Raw genomic sequence first — 25,754 nt, 5'->3', positions numbered from 1 at the left:
ACAAAATAAAGTGTCAGTGGTTGAGAGCTTTCAAACAAAGCTGAGAGGTTATCCTGGAGGTTATTCGTACGCATTATATAAATATCCCCTTTGTAGTTTACAGTGGATTAGAATAGCTACAGAGAAATACCTGAAACTGTAGAGCTGTGCTCCAGTAGCCTTGTTTCTTGAAGATGATTGTATAATGATAAAGCTTTTACAGTGTGACTGTGTGACTGTGAAAACCTTGTGTCTGATGCTCCCTTTATATAGGATATGGACACATGAGTAAAAAATACAGACCAAAAAAATAAACAAATAATGGGGAGAACAAAGGTTAAAATAAACTAGGTAGATGGAAATACTAGTGGTCAATGAGAGGGAAGGGTTAAGAGTATGGTATGCATGAGTTTTTTCTTTTTTCTTTCTATTTTTCTGGAGTGATACAAATGTTCTAAAAAATTATCATGGTGATGAATACACAGCTATGTAATGATATTGTGAGCCACTGATTGTACACCATGTATGCAATGTTTGTATGTTAAGAATGTTTGTATTTGCATGTTGTTTTACCAATAAAAATATTTCTTTTTAAATTCCACATACAATGCCAACTAAAAGAATCAGATATCTAACAATATATTTAACCAAATATGTAAAAGACCTGTATTCAGTAAACTACAAAATACTGACAAAAGAAATCAAAGAAGGTCTAAACAAATGGAAAGACAATCTGTGTTCATGGATTGGAAAATTAAAATATTAAGATGTCAATTCAAATAGAACAGATTTAGATTCAACACAATCCCAATCAAAATTCCAATGGCTTGGGTGGGCCACAGTGGCTCACTGGCAGAGTTCTCGCCTACCATGCTGGAGACCCGGGCTCGATTTCCAGTAACCACCCATGTTAAAAAAAAAGAAAAAAAAAAATTCCAGTGGCTTACTTTGTAGAAATGTAAAAGCCAATCACTAAATATATTTGGAAGTGCAAGGGGCCCTGAATAGCCAAAAACATCTTTAATCATAAGAATGAAATGGTCCGGAGAAGATGGCGGCTTAGTAAGACGTGCGGGTCTTAGTTCCTCCTCCAGAAAAGCAACTAAAGAAACAGAAACAATACGAAACAGCTCCCGGAGTCACGACAGAGACCAAAAAGACAGCGTACCCCATTCTGGAACGGCTGAAGGGGCAGGGAGAATCCGCTGCGGTGAGATACCCGAGGGGCGCGCGTTTTCCCGGCCGGGGCGGCTGGCGACTGGGGTCCCCTCCACGCACGTGGCTCCCCGGTCTGACTGGGAACGTTGGATAGCGGGGCCCTCCCCTCACGCTTGGCGTTTCGGGCCAGCTGGGCAATTAGGACCGGCACTCTCCCAAGCCGCGGCGGCCAGCGACCCCCGCCTCCACGCGCGGTTTCCCAGGCCGACTGCCCCGCAGACAGACGAGCGCCACCTACTGGGCAGGAAAAGGAAAACAGAGCCCAGAGATTTCACAGAAAAAGCTTTCAACCAGCTGCGTCCCACACCCACGGAAATCTGATCAAATGCCCAGACACCAGCAGAAAATAATGGATGACGCGCGGAAAATTGAAGATATGGCCCAGTCAAAGGAACAAACCAATAGTTCAAATGAGATACAGGAGCTGAGACAACTAATGCTGAATATACGAACAGAAATGGAAAACCTCTGCAAAAATGAAATCGATAAACTGAGGGAGGACATGAAGAAGACATGGGCTGAACAAAAAGAAGAAATAGAAAATCTGAAAAAACAAATCACAGAACTTATGGGAGTGAAGGACAAAGAAGAAAAAATGGGAAAAACAATGGATACCTACAATGGTAGATCTAAAGAGACAGAAGCTACAATTAGTGAACTGGAGGATGGAACATCTGAATTCCAAAAAGAAACAGAAACTATAGGGAAAAGAATGGAAAAACTTGAGCAGGGGATCAGGGAACTGAATGACAATATGAAGCGCACAAATATACGTGCTGTGGGTGTCCCAGAAGGAGAAGAGAAGGGAAAAGGAGGAGGAAAAACTAATGGAAGAAATTATCACTGAAAATTTCCCAACTCTTATGAAAGACCTAAATTTGCAGATCCAAGAAGTGCAGCGCACCCCAAAGAGAATAGACCCAAATAGGCGTTCTCCAAGACACTTACTAGTTAGAATGTCAGAGGTCAAAGAGAAAGAGAGGATCTTGAAAGCAGCAAGAGAAAAACAATCTGTCACATACAAGGGAAACCCAGTAAGACTATGTGTAGATTTCTCAGCAGAAACCATGGAAGCTAGAAGACAGTGGGATGATATATTTAAATTACTGAAAGAAAAAAACTGCCAACCAAGACTCCTATATCCAGCAAAATTGTCCTTCAAAAATGAAGGAGAAATTAAAACATTTATAGACAAAAAGTCACTGAGAGAATTTGTGACCAAGAGACCAGCTCTGCAAGAAATACTACAGGGAGCACTAGAGTCGGATACGAAAAGACAGAAGAGAGAAGTATGGAGTAAAGTGTAGAAAGAAGGAAAATCAGATATGATATATATAATACAAAAGCCAAAATGGTAGAGGAAAATATTATCCAAACAGTAATAATACTAAAAGTTAATGGACTGAATTTCCCAATCAAAAGACATAGAATGGCAGAATGGATTATGACCCAGCAATACCACTGCTAGGTAGCTACTCAAAGGACTTAAGGGCAAAGACACAGACGGACATTTGCACACCAGTGTTTATAGCAGCATTATCTACAATTGCAAAGAGATGGAAACAGCCAAAATGTTCATCAACAGACGAGTGGCTAAACAAACTGTGGCGTATACCTACGATGGAATATTTTGCAGCTTTAAGACAGACTAAACTTATGAAGCATGTAATAACATGGATGGACCTAGAGAACATTATGCTGAGTGAGTCTAGCCCAAAACTAAAGGACAAATACTGTATGGTCCCACTGATGTGAACCGACATTCGAGAATCAGCTTGGAATATATCATTGGTAACAAACCAGCAGGAGTTAGAAACAGGGTGAGATAATGGGTAATTGGAGCTGAAGGGATACAGACTGTGCAACAGGACTAGATACAAAAACTCAAAAATGGACAGCACAATAATACCTAAGTGTAATGTAACTATGTTGGAACACTGAATGAAGCTGCACCTGAAATATGGCTTTTTGTTTGTTTGTTTGTGTGTTTGTATCTTTTGTTTTTTTTTTTCTTTTTCCTTTTTATATATATATATATTATTAGTATTATTATTTTAATTCTCTTCTCTATATTAACATTCTATATCTTTTTCTGCTGTTTTGCTAGTTTTCCTAAATCGATGCAAATGTACTAAGAAATGATGATCATACATCTATGTGATGATACTAAGAATTACTGAGTGCATTTGTAGAATGGAATGATTTCTAAATGTTGTGTTAATTTCTTTTCTTTTTTTGTTTAATAAAAAAAATTAAAAAAAAAAAAGAATGAAATGGTGCTAGGATAATTGGAAATCCACACAGAAAAGAATGAACTTTGTATATTGATACAAAAATCCTTATAAAATACTAGCAAACTGAATCCAACAGTATATTAAAAGAATTATCCACCATAGGGGTGAATAATTCCAAGTGGGATTTATTCCAAGAATGCAAGGACGATTCAACATAAAATCAAGGTAAAGCAATGTATTTATAGGATGACGGGGGACAAAAACACACGATCATCTCAATATATGCAGAAAAGGTGTCTGACAAAATCAAACACCCTTTTTCTCATGGTCAGGTTCATGTGTCAACTTGGCCAATGGCGGTACCTGTCTGTCTGATTGGGCAAGTGCTGGCCTGGCCTGTCTATTGTGATGGGGCATTTCACAGAATTAAATCATGATCACATCAGCTGTATCCACAGCTGATTCCATTTGTAATCAGCCAAGGGGTGTGTCTTCTGCAATAAGTGATGCTTAATCTAATCACTGGAAGCCTTTTAAGGAGGATTCAGAAGATATAGGATCTCTTCCTGCTTCGGTCAACGAGCCTCTCCTGCAGAGTTCGCCCAGACCCTCCACAGGAATCACTGGCTTCACAGCCTGTCCTGCGGATTTTGGACTCTGCGTTCGCACGGTTACATGAGACACTCTTATAAATTTTATATTTGCGAGTGTTTCCTGTTTATTCTGTTTCTCTAGAGAACCATAAATAATACAACTTGGTACCAGGAGTGGGGTACTGCTGTGGTTTGCAAATACCAAACATGTTGGAACGTTTTTTTAAATGGATAAGGGGAAGAATCTGGAGGAGCTGTAAGGAGCTTGAAAGAGAAGGCCTGGAATGTTTTGAAGAAATCTTGATAGAAATCTGGACTCTAAAGATACTTCTGATCAGGCTCCAGACAGAAATGAGACATGTGTTATAACAGACTGGGAAGGAAGACGATCCTTGTTTTAAAATGGCAGATAATCTGGCAAAGTTGACTAGTGGCTTTGGCTAGAAGGCAGATTTTAAAAGTCATGTACTTGGATATTTAGCAGAAGAGATCTCCAAATTAAATGTGGAAAGTGCAGCCTGGTTCTCCTCACAGCTTATAGTGAAATGTGACAGGAGAGAGATAAGCTGAAAACTGAACTCTTGGGTACAAAGAAACCAGAAACTGTTGTCCTGGAAAATTCTGGGCTTCCAGGAAGGGAGATCCCAGAGAATAGAGCTCCATGTGAGGATTTGGTCAGATGTGGAACCAGCCAGCCATTTCAGAGAAAGCCAGGATTGGACATGGAGTTATCCAGGAAGGATTTGTGGAAACTCCTTATGTCTGATGGGCACGATCCAAGACTACTGCATAGAAAACCAACAAGAGTGCTGTGGGACCTGTATAAACAGAGCCGCTGACAGTCTGGATGGGGGGAGGGGTTCCAAGAAGGGACACACTGATCAAAGGCAAAACCATGGATGCTGAGGTCTGAAGTCAAGAAGTCTCGGGCCAGGAAAGTGGACCCACTCAAGCCCAGGGAGCAAGTGACTTTGCCCCAAAGGCAGAGGATGGGCCTTTTACCTTGTTGCAGTGGAAGAGTAATCCATCTCAGGCCTTGGACAGGGTGAAATACATTCTTGGGGTTTGGGGACCCCAAACCTGACTGCCACCACATGGAGGGACTGAGCATGTGCCTGGAGATGGCAGAGAGCCCAGGTGTGGCCCCAATGCTTGGAGAGGCTGGAGCTGAGAAAAAGGTGGTTTCCCCAATGTCCCCCAAGACTGCATTCAGAGAGGCAGGTCTCTGCATAGGCCCTTGGGAAGGGTGGGACTGCCGCTTTCAAAAGCCCCGAGGATAAATGACTCTCAGACTTGGAAATCTAACGGACTTTGCCCTGCGGGTGGGTTTTCAAAACTGTATGGGTCCAGTGACCCCTGTGTTCCTTCCCCCCTATGGGAATGGATATATGTATCCTATGAATGCTCCCCCTTTGTATGTTGGCAGCAAATAACTTGTTATGAGTTTTCAAAGATCCAGAGACAGAGGAGAATTTGCCTGAGCACAGACCACACTTGTACCTAACTTTGATGAGCTTGCGTCCTAGTTTTAAGCTTGTATTGCATTTGATTATTACTGAAATGCTTCAAAGTTTTCTGATATTGTGATGGAATTAATGTTTTTTGTATATGGGGAAAACATGTCTTTTTTAGGGTCCAGAGGGTGGAATGTGCTGGTTTGAAATGATGTATGTACCCTAGAAAAGCCATGTTTTAACCCTAATCCCATTTTGTAAAGGCAGCCATTTCTTCTAGTCCCTATTCAACATTGTATGTTTGAAACTGTAATTAGATCATGTCCCTGGAGATGTGATTTAATCAAGAGTAGTTGTTGAGCTGGATTAGCTGGAGGCGTGTCTCCATCCATTTGGGTGGGTCTTGAGCAGCTTCTGAAGTCCTACGGAAGAGAGAACATTTTGGAGAAAGAGAGATTCAGAGAGAGCAGAGCAGAATGACATAGCCATGAGAAGCAGAGTCTACCAGCCAGCAACCTCTGGAGATGAAGAAGGAAAATGCCTCCCGGGGAAATTCATGAAATAGGAAGCCAGGAAAAGAAGCTAGCAGATGATGCCGTGTTCACCATGTGTCCTTCCAGATGAGAGAGGAAGCTTAATTGTGTTCATCATGTGCCTTTCCAAATGAGAGAGAAACTCCTGACTCTGTTCACCAGGTACCCTTCCACTTGAGAGAGAAACCCTGAACTTCATTGGCCTTCATGAACCAAGGTATCTTTCCCTGAATGCCTTAGATTGGATATTTCTCTAGACTTGTTTTAATTGGGACATTTTCTCGGCCTTATTAAAAACTAGAAAACTTATTAAATTCCCCCTTTTAAAAGCCATTTTGTTTCTGGTATATTGCATTCTGGCAGCTAGCAAACTAGAACACTTTTCATGGCAAAAACACTCAGAAAAACAGAATAGAAGGTAACTCTCTCAACATGATAAAAAGCGTTTATGGACTTCTGGCTCAAGACGGCGGCTTAACAACATGAGCATTTTAGTTCGTCCTCCAGAACAACTACTAAATAACCAGAAACAGTACAGAACAGCTCCTGGGGCCACGTCAGTGACCAGACACACATCATATCCCAGTCTGGACCAGGTGGACCCGCTGCAAGCACCCCCCAGAACCGTGAGTTCCCAAAGCTGTGGCGGGGCCGGCGCCCCTCCCCCACAGGCCACTTCCCAGAGGGGAAAGGAAAGGACTTTACCAGCAGCAGGGACTGGGCACAATCAAACGCCAAATATGGAACTAATTAACAAATTCTGACTACTAAAAATAGGCCCCCAGCTTAGGTGAACCTGATCAGTGGAGGTTGCTCATTTTTGCCCTGGCACCAAGGGGGCAGGACTGACAGAAAAAGGGATAAAAAAAAAAAAAAAGAAAGAAACAGAGGTTTTTGTGGTTGTATACCTACAAAGGCTTGACTGCCTCTGGATACAGCGGCAGGACTTTTCAGGCTGCAACTGCCCCAGGCATAGGCAGAAGTGAGCTCTATTGGGGGCTTAACTGGAGCCTGTGCCTTCCCCAGGGGAGGGGTGAAGCCGCACCCAGGTGGAATCCCTCCCTCAAGGAATTCAGACACCAGGGTTTAGTAAATTGAAGCCATTAAAACCAGCCTACAACTTCTCTGTCTCCACCATGCCCCCAGCAGGGAGAGTCTGCCAAAGTTATAGGTACCGCATCATCTTATGCTGGTGGGACCTGCAGTCAGACAAGCACCACATACTGGGCAGGATAAGAAAAACAGAGTCCAGAGACTTCACAGGAAAGTTTTTCAACCTGCTGGGTCTCACCCCCAGGCGACACAGGCGACTCTTTCCTCCTGATAGGAGGCCAGTTTGGTCTGGGAAAAATCTGGCTGGGATCTATAATATCTAAGTAGACTCTCCTAAGTGAGTGTGGGGGGGAAGGCACCACACAAGCAGGGCAAGAAACAAGAAAACTAGAACTGAAAATTTCTCCTCTGTTAAACAAAACTTAAGCTAAAGGTCCAGATAAAGCTGAATGGAATGTCAAAGAACAGATAGACAACAAATTCATCCAGCAAGAAAACCTAGATAAAAGAAGTGAAAACAATCTCCAGAAAAAACTGATGAAGGTAATTAAATGCCTAGACAACAGCAAAAAATAACAAATCACACTAGGAAAACTGAAGATATGGCCCAGTCAAAGGAAAAAACCAACAATTCAAATGACATACAGGAGCTGAAACAATTAATTCAGAATATACGAACAGACATGGAAAACCTCATCAAAAACCAAATCAACGAATTGAGGGAGGATATAAAGAAGGCAAGGAAAGAACAAAAAGAAGAAACTGAAAGTCTGAAAAAACAAATCACAGAACTTATGGGAATGAAAGACACAGTAGAAGAGATGAAAAAACAATGGAAACCTACAATGGTAGATTTCTAGAGACAGAACATGGGATTTTTGAACTGTAGGATGGAACATTTGAAATCCAACAAGAAACAGAAACTATAGGGAAAAAAATGGAAAAATATGAGCAGAGACTCAGGGAATTGAAAGACAATATGAAGCGCACGAATATACGTGTTGTGGGTGTCCCAGAAGGAGAAGAGAAGGGAAAAGGAGGAGAAAAACTAATGGAGGAAATTATCACTGAAAATTTCCCAACTCTTACGAAAGACTTAAAACTACAGATTCAAGAAGTGCAGCGTACCCCAAAGAGAACAGATCCAAATAGACATACTCCAAGACATTTAATAATCAGAATGTCAGAGGTCAAAGAGAAAGAGAGGATCTTGAAAGCAGCAAGAGAAAAGCAATCCATCACATACAAGGGAAACCCAATAAGACTATGTGTAGATTTCTCAGCAGAAACCATGGAGGCGAGAAGACACTGGGATAATATATTTAAATTATTAAAAGAGAAAAACTGCCAACCAAGAATTCTATATCCAGCAAAACTGTCCTTCAAAAATGAGGGAGAAATTAAAACATTTGCAGACAAAAAATCACTGAGAGAATTTGTGACCAAGAGACCAGCTCTGCAAGAAATACTAAAGGGAGCACTAGAGACAGATATGAAGACAGCAGAGAGAGGTATGGAGAAGAGTGTAGAAAGGAAGACTATGAGTAAAGGTAAAAAGAAGGAAAATTAGATGTGACATATAAAATCCAGAAGGCAAAAAATAGTAGAAGAAAGTACTACCCATGCAGTAATAACACTGAATGTTAATGGATTAAACTCTCCAATCAAAAGACATAGTCTGGCAGAATGGATTAAAAAACAGGACCCATCTATGTGCTGTCTCTACTCAAAGGACACGAGGCCAAGGACACAAATGGATATTTACACACCAATGTTTATAGCAGCATTATTGACAATTACCAAGAGATGGAAACAGCCAAAATGTCCATCAACAGACAGTTGGCTAAACAAACTGTGACATTTACATAAGATGGAATATTATGCAGCTGTTAAGACAGAATAAAGTTATGAAGTATGTAACAACATGAATGGACCTTAAGGACATTATGCTGAATGTGATTAGTCAGAAACAAAAGGACAAATACTGTATGGTCTCACTGATATGAACTGACATTAGTGAATAAACTTGGAATACTTCCCTGGTAACAGAGACCATCAGGAGATAGAACTAGGGTAAGATATTGGGTAATCGGAGCTGAAGGGATACAGATTGTGCAACAGGACTGAATATAAAAACTCAGAAATGGACAGTACAATATTACCTAACTGTAATACAATTATGTTATAACACTGAATGAAGCTGCATATGAAAATGATAGAGAGAGGAGGGCTGGGGCATAAATGAAATGACAAAGAAAGATAGACAACAAAGATTGAGATGGTGCAATCTAGGAATGCCTAGAGTGTATAATGATAGTGACTAAATGTACAAATTTAAAAAATGTTTTTGCATGAGGAAGAACAAAAGAATGTCATTACTGCAGTGTGCTGAAAATAGATGGTACTTAATATTTTAAAATTTCAACTAATGTGTGAGACTAAAGCAAAAAATGTTAATTTGGTACAAATCTATACGTTGACTAGTGCATCTCCTAATATAACTTATGTAGATAGTTGATTGAACACCTGAAGTACATGGAACTTTGTATAGGACATGAGATTTTGTTGGTTTGTCCAGGTGATGCCCTGATGAATCCCAGAGTGATTTGATCAGTGACTGGAAAAGTATTTGCAAAGTCCCCTTCGGGGAATGGTGAGAACAGGGGAAAACTCAACTTCCCCAAGTTGAATTTTTGATATTTTCACAAGCAGTGTGTACAACCAAAGCTATAGGCTGAGCCCCCAGTCTTGGGGTTTGTTCATATGAAACTGAACCCCACAAAGGATAGGTCAAGCCTACTTAAAATTAAGCCTAAGAGTCACCCCCAAGAGAACCTCTTTTGTTGCTCAGATGTGGCCTCTCTCTCCAGCCAACACAGCAAGCAGACTCACCACCCTCCCCCTGTCTACGTGGGACATGACTACCAGGGGTGTGGATCTTCCTGGCAGCGTGGGACAGAAATCCCAGAATGAGCTGAGACTCAGCATCAAGGCATTGAGAAAAAACTCTAGAATGAGCTGAGACCCAGCATCAAGGGATTGAGAAAACCTTCTCCACCAAAAGGGGGAAGAGTGAAATGAGACAAAGTGTCAATGGCTGAGAGATTCCAAACAGAGTCCAGAGGTTATCCTGGAGGTTATTCTTATGCATTAAGTAGCTATCACCTTGTTATCCAAGATGTAATGGAGAGGCTGAAAGGAACTGCCTGAAAATGTAGAGCTGTGTTCCAGTAGCCATGTTTCTTGATGAAGATCGTATAATGATATAGCTTTCACAATGTGACTGTGTGACTGTGAAAACCTTGTGTCTGATGCTCCTTTTATCTACCTTGTCAACAGATGAGAGGAACATATGGAATAAAAATAAATAATAGGGGGAACAAATGTTAAAATAGATTTAGTCTGAAATGCTAGTGATCAATGAAAGGGATCAGTAAGGGGTGTGGCATGTAAAAATTTTTTTTTCTGTTTGTTATACTTTTCTGTTGTCTTTTTATTTCTTTTTCTGAATTGATGCTAATGTTCTGGGAAATGATCATGATGATGAATATTCAACTACGTGATGATATTGTGAATTGCTGGGTGTATGTGTTGGGAATGTTTGTGTTTCTTGTAATTTTTTTTTAATTAATAAAAAATTTTAAAAAAACAAACAAACAAAAAAAAGCGTTTATGAAAAAAGCCCACTAAAACCCAGATGTCCACTGTCACCACTGTATTGCTGGTTGGAGCCAAAGCAATCAGACAACAAAAAGAAATACATGGCACCTAAACTGAAAAGGAAGGACTCAAACTATTCTTATTTACAAACGGCATGATCCTATATATTGAAAATTTCGAAGGATCCACAAGAAAGCTACTAGAACTAATACATGAATTCAGCAAAGTTGCATGATAGAAGCTAACATGCACAAGTCAGTTAGATTTCTATATACCAGTAATGAACACTCTGAAAAGGAAGCCAAAAAAAAAAAATCCACCCAGAAAAGCAGCTATAAGAATAAAATACCCAGGAATAAAGTAAACCAACAAGATGGAAGATTTGTACACAACTCAAAACCACAAAACACTGCTGAAAGAAATCAGAGACTTAAATAAATAGAAAGACAGCACATGTTCATGGACTAGAAGACTTGTTAAAATGTCAATACTACCTAAAGTGATCTAAAAATTCAAAGAATCCCTATAAAACTCTCAGCAACCTTTTCTGCAGAAATGGAAAAGCCGACCCTCAAAATCTATGGAATTGGAAGAGTCACAAATAGCCAAAACAATCCTGAAAAAGAGCAAAGCTGGAGGACGCACACTTCCTGATTTCAAAATTTACTTCAAAGCTATAGTAATTAAGAAAGTACTGGCACAAAGACAGACATACAGAATTTAGAAAACAAAAGTATGGCCTCTGGTATGGTTATTTTATTTACGACAAGAGTGTAACTCCATTTAATGGGGAAAGAAAGGTTTCTTCAATAAATGGTGCTGGGATAGCAGGATATCCGTATGCAAAAGAATGAAGGTGGATCCCAACCTCTCACCACACATAAAAGCTAATTCAAAATGAATCAATAACCTAAATATAACAGTTCTAACTATAAAACTCTTATAAAATAAAACATAGGGAGATATCTTCAGGGCCTTGTAGTAGGCAGTTGATTTTTAGATTTTTACACCAAAAGCACAAGCAACGAAAGAAAGAAAGGGGATAAAATGGAGTTTATCGAAATTAACTTTTGTGTAAGACATTATTAAGAAAGTGAACAAGTATGCAAGAAGATATTTGGAAACCATATATCTGATAACGGTTTAATATCCAGACAATATTATAAACTCCTACACTTCAATAACAAAAAAGACAACCTGGTTAAAAATTGGCAAAGACTTGAATAGACATTTCTCCAAAGAAGATAGTCAAATGGCCAATAAGTATGTGAAAAGATGCTCAACATCATTCGCCATTAGAGAAAGGCACATAAAACCACAATGAGTTGGCATTTCATATCCACTAGGATGGCTATTATTTAAGAAAACTGAAAATAACAAGTGTTGACGAGGAGGTGAGAACCTTGTCGGTAGGAACGTCAATGGTGCAGTCCCTGTGGAAAACAGTTTGGCAGTTCCTAAAACAGTTACACAAAGAATTACTTTATGACCCAGCAATTCCAATCCTATGTTTATACTCCAGAACACTGAAAGCAGAGCTTCAGACAGATATCTGCACACCAATGTCCACTGCAACATCATTCGCAATAGCCAAAAAGTAGAAGCAACCCAAGTGTCTATCAAAAGAGACACTGAAATATTATTAAGCCATAAAAAACTGTAAAGTATTAGTACAAGCGACAACATGGATGAACCGTGAAGACAAAAGGACAAATAGTGTCTTCTATGAAATACTTTGTGTTCTATGCAATACTTAGAATAAGCAAATTCACAGGAACAGAAGGCAAAATAATGATTACCAGGGGTACAAGGAAGAGTGAATGTGGTGCTATTAATCAATTAACCTGAGCTTTGATTTGGTTGATGAAAACAGTCTAGAACAGATAGTGGTTAAAGTTATACAGTATTACCAATACTTCCAAGAACTGTCCACTTAAAATGGTTAAAATGATTTTCATGTTATGTGCATTTTACCACAATTAAAATTAAATTATTTTTAAAAAGCATAGCTCTAGGGCCACGGTGGCTCACTGGCAAAGTTCTCGCCTGTCAGATACCCAGGTTTGGATCCCGGTGCCTGCCCATGCTAAAAAAAAAAAAAAAAAAAAAAAAGCATAGCTCTAAATGTAAAATGTGTAACTACACATTTTCTGAGAACAAAACAAAGACAAACAACTTCATGATCTGGGGCTAGGACATGACATAAAAAGCATAATTCATAACAGAAAAAAAATTGATAAATTGAGCCTCCATAAAATTAATTTCTTTTCATCCAAAGACACTGTTAATAGAATAAAAAGACAAGCTACCAGACAGAGAGAAAATGTTTTGCCCATCACATATACAACAAAGCCTTGTGCCAAGAATATATGAAAAATCTTTAAACAAACAACCTGATAAAAAATAGACAAAGTCTTGCATAAACTTTTTACCCAAGAGAATGTAAGAATGGCATATAAACACATGAAAAGTGTTCAATATCATTAGTCATTAGGGAAACATAAATTAAAACCATGATGAGAAATCACTACACACCTATTTATTAAAATGATTAAAATAACTACTGGCAAGATCAAGTGCCAACAAATTCACAGCAACTGGAGCCCTCATACATTGCTGAGAGGAACACAAAACAGTACTGCTCCTCTAGAAATAGTCTGACAGCTTCTTATAATGTTACTGTATCAGCCAGCTCCTACTCTTTGATATTTACCCTAGAGAAAAAGAAAGTCAATTTCACACAAAAATCAGTCTACAGATATTTATAATGGCTCTATGCATAATCATGAAAACCTGGAAAAACTCAAATGTCAATCAAAGGGAGAAGGGAAAACTGGGGTACGTCTATAAGCAAAACACTACTCAGCAGTAAAGAGGATCAAACTGCTGACAGCAACAAGTTAAATGTATCTTAAAGTGATTACACTAAGTGAAAGAAACCTGCTACAGAAAGATACCTACTGCATGATTCCATTTACAGGACAACTCTCTATAGTAACAGAGAGCAGATCAGGGACCTCTGGTTCCCTAAAGGGATGACAGAGCGTATGAGCTCACAGGGACAGCATGAGGGAGTATTTGTGGGCAAACTGTTTTGTATCCTGATTGTCATAGTGGTTACATGAATCTATACATGTGTTCAAATTCAGAATCGATCACACAAAAAAAGTCAATTCTACTGTGTTAACTTTTAAAAATTAGCATGTAATGAAACCACTTAGGAAGACTGGCAAGATAAGCCCAGCAGCTGCACTCCAGGTGTGTAACCAACTGAAATGAAGGCCCACGTCCATCAACAGACAAAGACAGGGACGTGTACACCAGCTTGACTCAAAACAATCATAAAATGAAATAACTCAAATGTCCCTCAATAGTCAATGGATAAATAAATAGTGGAATATTCCCACCTTGGCAAACTACATGCCATGAAAAAGAATGATTAACTGGCACCCACCCCCACATGGACACACTTGTGTGTAAGGTGGAGCTGAAGAGAGTCCTTTCATAAGAAACTCAGGAACAGACAAATCAACTCCAGGGCTACAGATCAGATGGGTGGTGCAGACTCTGAGGGGGCACAGCAGAGCATTCCAGGGTACTGAAAGGTCTCCACCTTGATACAGATGATGGTTACAAGCATGTACACATACTTAAAATACCTGACCACAGAGGCGCTAACTGCAGCTGCACCATTTCTAAAACCTGTATGATGATCATTTCAACTGATTCTAAATTAAACCAGTAATCTCAGCACATAAGGTTCTGGATCTCTATTCTACCTACTTTCTCAGGTCACTAGGGCAAATGTGAACTACAGAAACAGGCATTATTAAGCCTCGTTTCATCATCACAGCAATTTCCACAACACAGGAAGGGCCTAGAAGTGCACCCAGATGGACCTCCCAGATGCCTCTTATCGGGGCTGTGAAGGAAGTGATCATACCATCTAATCACAGGACACAGATTGGTGGCCTTTAAACATTACTGACCATGCTTTCCTTCTCACCACCTTTAAAGCAATGACAAAGGATTCACATTATTACAAATGTCCCCTACGCTACAACAGGTTTGGTTTTGACTTCACAATTTTAATAATGATGTTTAAAAACATAGTTTGACCCCTACCCCAAATGGCTTCCCTCCATAGATTTTTAACAGCATTACAAAAATAGCCCCAAATTCCCATTAGAACATTCCTTAAGTGTAAATTATATGTAATTTGATATTCCAACAGCTAGTGACACAGCTCAGTTTCCATAATAGAGGAATTCTGGGTTTTTTTAAATAATATATATAGGATTTAATTTTGCACATTTATTCAGAAAACAGAATTCTGATCATGCAAATGTTTTTATTTTGTATGTCATGCTAAATATTTAACAGTCAAAAAGGTGGGAAAAGCCAAAATTAGCTTTATTTTGAAAACGAAAAATGTTGGCGGCATCAGGTCATAAAAGTCTACTTCACTTTTTTGTTCCATAAGTGGAATTTATTCATCGCAAAAATTTTTTTTATTTTTCAAATGCTAGTAAAGTTCAAGAGTTTGAGGCATGTGCCACAAAGAAAAGATTAAAGCCATCAGAGTGCCCACCACAAAATATGCTGATGTATACCCTTTCAGACTTTTCTATGCATACACACACACAACACACAGAAATCTTACAACAATGGATCCAGACCTCAAATACTGTTTTTCTGTTTTGTAAGCTTCTTTTTTCACTTACTAAATCATGAACATTATCAAGTTATATTTTAAAATTTAAATGCAATGTAAAAAGTTATATTAAATAGCCTACACCTTCCAAACTTTCCGTCTCAGGAGCAACACCTTCGTAGTCCGTGTTACAGCAGACTAGCCCATGAGGCTGTGTTGTAGCAGGCCTTGTCCAGGAACTGTACCTGCCGTTTCTAACTACGGGCATTTGTTTGCCCATCCCACAAGAGGGAACAGCTTCACCAAAAGACTTCAGCAGCAGGGTACCTCCTCAAGTCCAGCCGGGCCTCCTGAAAAGCAATGAGCACCAACACATGGGGACCTACTGTGTGCCAGAGATTGCCCAAGCACCATTTCAGCACCTACTTGTTAAATTCTCACAAGAGTCCGAGGGGCTGGGTGCTACTGCCATTTAGAAAACTGAGGCAGCATCTCAATTGGTACCTTGCCCAGGTCATGGAATCTATCAAATCTGTATTCCTCCCAGGCTTTTAATTCCAGTTCTGTATGGGACCAAAGACTGTCTAGGCTGTTATGTTTCCTCACTTCTCCCATAGTCCTCCGCTCTTTCGTAGAAACCATCAGCTGCAGAAACACCGTCTTCCCCACAAGCCCTGCGTCACCTCAGTGGGGGTGGTCTGTGCCCAGCGCTCTTAAGATCCCACACAGCTGCTTTCCAACCTTCCTTCTCTCTCAGCCACCCTCTGCCGGTGTGGCCACTGACAGGACGGAGGGGATGTCCCCAGGAAAGGCAGGGGCCATACCCACCGAATGTTTCAGACTGACATTGTTTTGGCTACTTGTTCTGGGCCAGACAAGGAACCCCCAAAAGCTCTTCATCTGGGGAGAAATAATTCAGAGGCTTCAGAATTACATGTTTAAGATTTTTTGTGATCAGTGTCAAGAACATTTTTAGGAATTTAGGAAGGCTTAAAAATTTTTTTTTAGGAATTTATCATAAATTCCCTCAAGTTCACAATTATTAAAATAACATACTTGTGAAGAAATTTTAAAACAAAAGACAAAGGTTTAAAAGTTTAAAACTCAGGAAAATCAAGAGGTTTTCAAGATAAAGGTTGCAACTCTTTAGTATATAGTGAAATATTTCTGTGAATTGCAACCAGCATTTCACTAATGAATTAGAATGGAATGGAAAAGATTTGAAACTATGTATCAAAATACCATTTTGCAAAATGTTATATGTGTACATACACATTAGGAATATATATGTGCGTATGTGCATATATATTGATGTGTACACAGATATGCATGTCTGTATTTTTAAACATACAAATATATGCACAAATGCGTGTGTGCTCACATGCACACTCTGGGCCTTAATGTAAATTTTATTTCTTACAGTGGGTCATGGTCAAAAACCTTGATACATGATAATTTAACAGAGTAAGACAGTACTGTCAAAAAATACTAGGCATCCAATTATCTGAGTTATATGAATAGCATAATCAGGATAACTAAAATTAATTATTTTAGCTAAATATTTCAAAGTAAATGAGTTATTCAAACCTGAAATGGTATACACTGGAGTAAGAGTTTTTACTGTGCCTTGAATTGTTTGTACTGAATCAACAGAAATGGGTCTATTCTGAAGTCTCCTCCCCGCCCCCCCATCACCTGGGTCCCCACAGTGGCTCCCACTGGGACCTACAACCCGAAGATCCAAGCGGAGGACCCTAGTCCTGATCCCAAGCACCCCCGCGGCTCGGCTCTCCAGGGTATCGGATAAGGGCAGCCGCTGGAGACAGTGAAGTCTAGGGCTAGGCCTCAAGATCCGAGACAAATGCAACAATATAACCTAAAGAAAGTCCAACAACTGCACTTACTACATTTCAGAGTACTTTAAATGGAAAGTGAAGCACTCGTGTATGACTGTTTTCATGTAACAGTATAAGCATCTGAAAACCATGCCATATGCAAGCATCTCTTACTGTCTCACTATATACTGCACCAACTTCATATTTGGAGTCTTGCATAAAACAATTTATTTTATGATTTGGCACGCAAATACTCCTGATAGGGATTTTTAAATTATTGCAAACGTCTTTAAAATGACAATTTAAAAGTTCTAACAACGTTGTAAGAACTAACCAAACTTTTCTGAAAACCCATCTATCTTTCAGGAGCTAATAGTATGACTTGAAATGACTCTGCCAAATGCACACCGCGGACATCATGTATTGTGCCTCCTGAAGCGCTGGAACCAACAGCTGAATAAAAGTGGCAACAATCCATGACTGGTGGATGAAGTGTGTGCTGGCTGCCTTCACAAAACAAACCAGAAGAAAAAAATTACTTTTCAAATTCCTAAAGTTCAAACGCGAAATTTGCGCCTGAATAAGTAGATGACTAATTACTCCTAAAAACTTTAAAATGCAGGAGCCGAAGGGCTAGGGCCGCCTCCTCGAGATGGCCGAGGCAGCCAGCTTTAAGACGACCACGCTGGAGGAAGAAAAAAGGAAACTTTCAAGAAGCATTTTTCAGTGGTTATCACTTGCAAGGGCGTCAAGAAGGTGGAAATTGTGAAAGGGCATTTCAAGTCACTGTGAGTTGTAAAGGAGGGCCGTGCTTATCGCTCAAATCATCCTTTCTCTGAAATGACAAGCTCGCCACGGCGAGAGATGCTGCAACAGCCCCGGGGCCCGTGACAGCGACGCGGGGTCCCAGGGACCAGGACTAAGTTCCCGGCGCTCCCGCACGGACGCCCGCGAGCGGCCCCTCCGCCCGCTGTCACCGCGCGTCCGGCCCACGGCGGCCCCACCTGCCGGCCCCCGCCTCCAGGCCCAGGGAGGACCTGGCGGCCCGCGCACCACCCGGGCAGCCTCCGCGCCCGTTATCCGCCCGGCGCCGCAGCATCCCCGCCGCCCGGCCCCCGCCCTCCCGCCGCTCGCGGCCGCTCACCTCAAAGTAGCCTCCGGGGGCTGCGCCGCCCGCGCCCAGGGGCCCGTTGGCCGCCGCCGCGACGCCCGGGGCCGCCAGGCCCGCGGCCTGGGAGCCGCGTAGCGCCGCCGCCGGGCCGGCCTTGCTGCCGCCCGCGCCGCCGTTACCCCCGCCCGAGCCGCCGCCGCCCGGGCCTCCGCCCCGCTTGTTCTTCCGGCGCTTGGCCCCGCGCTTGGCGTCGGCCGGGCTCATGGCGGACGGGCAGAGGGAGGGCAGAGCGGCCGCGGAGCCGCGGCGGCGGAGAGGGCGGCGGAGGGCGGGGAAGCGAGGAGGCTGAGGCGGCGATGGGCGCTCCGGGCCGGCCGCGGGCGGGGGGCGGCTGCGCGGGGTCGCCTGCCGGGCGGGGAGGGCCGGGGCTGGCGGGAGCCGCGGGGAAGGCCGCTGGGCAGCAAGAACGGCGAGTCCACCGGGCCCGGAGCCGCTGCTGACCAGAGTTAGAGTCCAATATGGCGGACACAAGGGGAAAGGGATCCCAGTTTACGTCGGGGAGGGGGAAGGAGCGGCGGGGAGGGGGAGGGGTGAGGGAGCCCTCCCCCCCCGCCTCACTCCTCCCCCCCCCCCCCGGCGCCTCTTCCCCTTTTTCCTCGCCCCCTCCCGTCGTTAACGTGCGCACGGCGCGCAGGGCACGCCGGGAGTTGGAGTCCGCTACGCCGCGTCGCGCCGTGGGCGCCGGGAGGAAGGACCACGGCTCCCGTCAGGCCACGCGCGCCGAGGGCCGGCACTCAGCGAGGGCTGGGGCGGCCGGGAGGTGAGGGGGGGGGGAAAAAATGCGGCGCTGACGTCACCGCGGCGCTCCCCGCCGCCGCACCGCGCGGCCTTGTGGGAGTTGTAGTCGGGGCCGGGCGACAGAAGGCCGCGCCGCCGCCCAGGTGGGGCGCCCAGGCTACCGGCCCGGAGTCCCGCCTCCCGACGGGGCCCCACCATCCCCGCGAGCCCACCCCCCCCACCCCGCGGCCCGCGAGTGCCGCAGACCGGACGCGGCTCCCGGCTGCCCGCCCGGCCCCGCCGTCACCTGCGGGGAGGGGCCCCGATGACCTTGGTCCGGCTGCGGGTTCGAGCCCGCGTCCTCCCTAGCTCTGACCTTGGGCGGGTCTCCTGGCCGAGTCGCCGGCGCCCGAGGAGGACCGCAGAGCCACCTACCTCGCGGGGCGGGGGCGGCGGCAGGCGGGCTCCTCCCGAGGGCATCCCGGGCGGGGCGGGGCGGGGCGGCGCGCGAGCGGCGTGGGCCGGGCCGCGCCTGCCGCTCCCCGGGGCCCCCAGCCTGCCCGCACCCAACCCCGGCCTCGGGCGCCGTGCCGGGCCTTCGCGAGCCCTTCCCGGGGTCCTGCGTTCTGGAGGCCGCACTGGACACGGACACCGACGCCGAAGGCTTCCCCCGGGTTTCTGGTCCCGCAGGCCAGGCTGCGAGCTGCTGCGGAGCTCGGGGCCCCCCGGCGCCGTCTGACCCGCTGACCCAGTGTCGGGCCCCAGCCGGAAGGAGCTGTCTGCAGCGGCCTCCTGCCCACAGCCCTTGGCAGGGAGAAGGGCCGCTCCCCACGCCGAGTTCGAGGATGGGTGGGGGTCCCGCCCGCAGCCTCCTCCCTGCGCACCCCTGCTGGTGTGGGGCTGCCCCCACTCCACGCCTCCCCGGGCTGCCTCAGGCCCCGCCTTCCCCGACAGCTCCTGCGCTTTCGCCTTCCGGTGCTGCGCCCAGGGCTGGGGGGCTGCGCGGGCAGCCGTATCCCGGAGAGGCAGGGCAGAGTAGGGAGCCCCTGGGAAGTGAGGAGCTGGGCCCAGGTTCCGACTCCGCGGTGATCGGGCGCGTCCGTGGGTGCAGCCGAGTCCTGGGCGCGGGGGCAGGGCCGCCCCTCCCAGGATCCAGCCAGCCGCGGAGTAGCGGGAAGGATTCTCAGCCGCGCAGGACCAGCCAGGAGAAGGGCCCTTCCGGGGCCACGGTGGCTGGAGCAAGAATAAAGGGGGCCCCTGCAGGCCTCCCCCCTCCCCCAGCAGGTGGCCTTTCCTCCTGACCGCAGCGGGGAGGGTGGAGGCCAGGGCGGGGCCTTGCCGAGACCTGAGGGGGCGAGGGCAGAAAGCCGGGGTTCTTAGCCCTTTTTTTTTTTTTTTTATCGCTCCTCAAGAAAAATTGAGAGAAATACCAAGGAACAAGATTATGTCTGGTCGGGTTGAGTTAAGAGGTCCGCGAACCATAAAGACTCTTCTCCCTAAGAACCAAGTTTCACATCTGTGAGGGAGAGTGCAGGGCGGAGGGCACCGGAAGGCGCGCCCACATCCCGAGAAGTAAGAGGGACTCAGTCTGGCAGGAACACGGGGGTCCCGGGGTGGAGAAGATGCGGCGTGGGATGCTCTCAGAACTCGGCTTGCAGAAAAACTTGGCACACCTTGGATATTTATATAAAAGTAGAGTTTTATTACTTTCAAGCAAGGTAAAAATTATTAACCAAGATACCAACGTATACTAGTAATGAAAGATAATTTTATAAGGAGAATGAGAAGCTAATTATCCAATTCATACTAGCGGGCATTACATAGTAATGAATCATTACCTAGAAAGTCTTAATTTTCTCATTTCTGGCTTTGTTAAAAGTCTGCAGAAAGAACAGTTGTTTATCTCTGCCCCAGCCCTTCCCTTCTCCCCCAAGAAAAACCATGGCAGTTGACTTTACACCCCAGGGCGGAACACAGGGAATTCTCTTCAGAAACTCCACGATGCCAGAAAGGATATGGACATAATGTTTGCGATCCCAAAGAATTAGGTGGTCCTGGATCCTCACCCACAATTGAGGCCTGCAAGATCAACAAGGTCTGCCATGTGGGGCTTTAATCAGCTGTTAAACGTATCCTTGTAAACGTGAAGAGACAATCAAGGATGACCAACTGTTTAAGATATGCCTCAAACTCAGAGACAAAAAAAAAAAATGGGGGGGCATGCAAAGAAACTGTTAGGGTAGGGAATAGAAGATTTCCCCAAAATGCCAATAACCTTAAAGAAAGCAGCTCAGAAATTTAAAATACCCAAAAAGTTTTTAAGGAAATTCAATAGAAGGGTTGCAAGATAAAGTTAAGGAAATTGTCCAGAAAGTAGGCCTGTGCCCCCAGAAAACATGTTTTTAATCCTAATCCCAGACCTGTGGGTGGGGCCTATAAGAAGGGAAAGGCAGGGGCGACCAGGAGCTGGAAGTTGCAGGACTCTGGAAGAGAAAGGAGAGAATGTTAGCACATGATAGGAAAGCCAAGGACCCACTGAATGCCAGCCAGGTGCTCCCTGGCACGAAGCCAGCCTCCTCGTCTGCGAATCATGAGCCAATAAATCTCTGATGTTTAAGCCCTTCCCATCCCCCATTGTGTGGTACTTGACATAACAGCCTGGGGAATTAAGAAAGTTTAGGGAAAAAAGATAGAAAATACAAGAGGAAAGAGATCTACAAGCTCAATCAAAGAGGTAGGAACAGGAAAAGCTAGAAAAATGAAGGGGAATAAATTTTGAAACAAAATAAAAATTTCCAGAAATGAAGGACATGAGAGTTCCGATTGAAAGAGCCCAGCAAGGATGACCATTAACTGTAGAAATCCAGAGGTAAGCAAAACAACTTAAAACATTCCTTGAGAAAAGCAAATTACATACCCCCCAAAAAAGGCAGGAAAGGAATCCCTAATTTTGTAACACTTGATGCTAAATAGTGGAGCAAAATTTTGAAAGGTAATTATTAACAACCTAAAACTCTATAACCACCTTACTGTCAACCATGCGTGGAGACAAAAAAACACCTTGGACATTCGAGATGTACTTGTCAGGAAAAGAAAGGTTATAGCATAGGAGCAGATAAACCGTAAAGTCCTATGGGTTTCACTTAAAGTCGGAGGCGGGTGAGTAGTCCTCCAACTTTTAACTGAAACGTGCCCTTTGGGATCACCCATCCTTGAGAGGGATGCAGAGGGAACCCTGCTTTAACCTGCTTAGCCCCAGGGAGATGCCCACCCCTCCTGCCACGCAGAGACTCAAAGGGTCACGGAAGGAGACCTGCCCAAACCTGGAACAGGAGATGGAAGGCTGTGAGGACAGAGGACACTCAAAGTAATATCCGAGGAGGATCAAAGGAGAAGGAAGAGTTATATAACAGAGAAGTAAGGATTTAGCGAATGAGTCTGACTGCTGAATCATTGCAGTGATGTTTCTGTTTCATCTCCAGTGCCTTGGAGCAGCTAGAAGGAAAAATCTGAAATTGTGGAACTGTAACCCATACCAAACTTTGAAATCTGCTCTGTAACTACTTGTTGCAGTGTACTTAGAAATGTATTGCTTTTGTGTATATATGTTATATTTCACAATAACAAATGCTTTTTTAAAAAGACAAAAACAAATAATCAAGTTTCACCTATAAACCTTGGAAAAAATATAATATCTGATATTTGAAGTTATTTAACATTATCTGAAATTGTGACAGAAGGCAGGTAGATGGACGATCTGATAGAGCATATCACAGGTGCTACTGATACAGGAAAATTTTAGAATAATGATTTAACTAAAACAGCGAAATACACATATTGGAAGGAAAGAAGGACTGCTCTCAGAAAGCTAAGTCACACTTATCAGAACAGGAAGTCGGGAGTTCATGTGTGACATTGCCCAAGAAATAAAAATATATGGATATAGTTTAGAAATGAGATAATAAGAGAAAATGACCATATATTTTTATCTCCTTTCACAAAACACATTGTAAACTAAAGATAAAATTATTTCCATTTCTTAGCAAATCCTAGCACACTAATATTCCCACGAGGAACAACTAGAAAACCCAAATAAAATATGAAAGTATATATAAGAACATTTGAGAAGTAGTAGCTACTGAGGCTACCGGAACTAGAGAACCCAGTTTCCCTGAGGACGTTTCCCGGTTCTCAGGGCAGGGGGCTGAGAACCAAGGCTTTGACCAGGCAGACAGAAAGCCTCACAGGGCTAGAGAGAGAGGTTTGGAAACTTGAGGGTAAGAACTCACCGGGCTGGGATGGGTAGACCATGGAGCCTGATACATGGCCAGTTTTTGGTGAAGAATTTCAGCTGAGAATTGAAATCTATATAAATAAATGTAGAGTCTAGAATGAGTAAATAAAATAACTGAAATTAAAAACTCCATAGATGCATGGTCTCACTGATTTGAACTGACATTAGTGAATAAACTTGGAATATTTTGTTGTTAACAGACCATCAGGAGATAGAAATAGGGTAAGATACTGGGTAATTGGAGCTGAAGGGATACAGACTGTGCAACAGGACTGAATACAAAAACTGAGAAATGGACAGCACAAAACTACCTAACTGTAATACAATTATGTTAAAACACTGAATGAAGCTGCATGTGAGAATGATAGAGGGAGGAGGGCTGGTGCATAAATGAAATCAGAAAGAAAGATAGGTGTTAAAAGATTGAGATGGTATAATCTAGGAATGCCTAGAGTGTATAATAATAGTGACTAAATGTACAAATTTTTAAAATGTTTTTGCATCAGGAAGAACAAAGGAATGTCATTATTGTAGGGTGCTGAAAATAGATGGTAATTAATATTTTAAAATGTCACCTTATGTGTGAGACTAAAGCAAAAAAATGTTTGTTACAAAATTTATATTTTGACTAGTGCATTTCCTAATATAACTTATGTAGATGGTTTGATTGAACACCATAAGTACTTGGAATCTCAGGTAGGACATGAGATTTTGTTGGTTTGTCCAGGTGATGCCCTGATGAATCCCAGGGTGATTTGATCAGTGAGTGGAAAAGTATTTGCAAAGTCCCCTTTGGGGAATGGTGAGAACAGGGGAAAATTCAACTTCCCCAAGTTGAATTCTTGATATTCTCACAAGCAGTGTGGACAACCAAAGCTACAGGCTGAGCCCCCAGTCTTGGGGTTTGTTCATATGAAACTTAACCCCACAAACGATAGGTCAAGTCTACTTAAAATCTAGGCCTAAGAGTCACCCCCAAGAAAGCCTGTTTTGTTGCTCAGATGTGGCCTCTCTCTCCAGCCAACACAGCAAGCAGACTCACCACCCTCCCCCTGTCTAGATGGGACATGACTCCCAGGGATGTGGACCTTCCTGGCAATGTGGGACAGAGATCCTGGAATGAGCTGAGACTCAGGATCAAGGGACTGAGAAAAACCCTAGAATGAGCTGAGAATTAACATCAAGGGATTGAGAAAACCTTCACGACCAAAAGGGGGAAGAGGGAAATGAGACAAAGTGTCAATTGCTGAGAGATTCCAAACAGAGTCGAGAGGTTATCCTGGAGGTTATTCTTACACATTAAGTAGATATCATCTTGTTATTCAAGATGTAATGGAGAGGCTGGAGGGAACTGCCTGAAAATGTAGAGCTGTGTTCCAGTAGCCATGTTTCTCAAGGATGATTGAATAATGATATAGCTGTCACAATGTGACTGTGTGATTGTGAAAGCCTTGTCTCTGATGCTCCTTTTATCTACCTTGTCAAGAACATATGGAATAAAAATAAATAATAGGGGGAACAAATGTTAAAATAAATTTAGTTTGAAATGCTAGTGATAAATGAAAGTGAGGGGTAAGGGATATGGTATGTATAGTCTTTTTTTCTGTTATTGTTTTATTTCTTTTTCTGTTGTCTTTTTATTTCTTTTTCTGAATTGATGCAAATGTTCTAAGAAATGATGAATATGCAACTATGTGATGATACTGAGAATTACTGAATATATATGTAGAACGGAATTATATGTTAGTGTTTTTGTTTTTTCTTAATTTTTTAATTAATAAATAAAATTTTTAAAAAATCCATAGATTGACTTAACAGCAATTTACACAGAGCCCAAGAGAGGATACATGAAGTGGAGAAAATTCAATAGAAAATATACTGACTGTAGCACAGAGAGAAAAAAGAATGGATAATACACAAAAGAAAATAAAAGGCATATGAGACACAGGTGAAGATCTAACAAATGTGTAATTGGAGTCACTAAGGAGCAAACAGAGAATATCAGAAAAGAAGATTTTTCCAAAACTGATGCATGGTATCTACCTGAACTATCAAGAAACTCTGTGAACCCAAAAAAGGATATGTACAAACATCACCACACCTAAGAATAACATAATCCAATGGCTGAAAATAAAGACAAAGAAAAAAAATCTTAAAATCTGTCAGATAAAATATTCGTATACCCACAAAGAAGCTATAACTTTGCTGAATTTTCATATCCTAGCATTTTCAAGGTAGCAATAAAAATAGTTGTATTAAACAACAAGTAAAGGATGCATGTTGTAATCTCTAGGATAACTAATAAATGATTAGTAAAAAAAATAAAGTCAGTTAAAAATTAGAAGAGGAAAAAGTGATA

At 43.0% G+C, this 25,754-nt stretch overlaps 1 protein-coding gene across 6 annotated transcripts in view; it reads right to left on the bottom strand.

The window, feature by feature from the left end:
* FAM193A (family with sequence similarity 193 member A) overlaps window positions 1-19,569 on the bottom strand; it is a 251,275-nt gene extending 231,706 nt beyond the window's left edge. For 2 of the 6 annotated variants that reach the window (XM_077136243.1, XM_077136244.1), the window contains exon 1: window positions 15,521-18,137. In XM_077136243.1, the coding sequence (XP_076992358.1) occupies window positions 15,521-15,658 (138 nt within the window). In that variant the 5' untranslated portion in view covers window positions 15,659-18,137. Of the gene's footprint in view, window positions 1-15,520; window positions 18,138-18,357; window positions 18,420-19,408 lie in introns of those variants that run through there. The other 4 variants (XM_077136245.1, XM_077136249.1, XM_077136246.1 and 1 more) reach the window with 4 other exon arrangements.
* Between the last annotated feature and the right edge of the window lie 6,185 nt (window positions 19,570-25,754).

Source organism: Tamandua tetradactyla, chromosome 19 (assembly GCF_023851605.1).
Source record: "Tamandua tetradactyla isolate mTamTet1 chromosome 19, mTamTet1.pri, whole genome shotgun sequence".
In the NCBI taxonomy this organism is placed as follows: Eukaryota; Metazoa; Chordata; class Mammalia; order Pilosa; family Myrmecophagidae; genus Tamandua; species Tamandua tetradactyla.
This window is presented reverse-complemented; position numbering and strand designations above follow the sequence as displayed.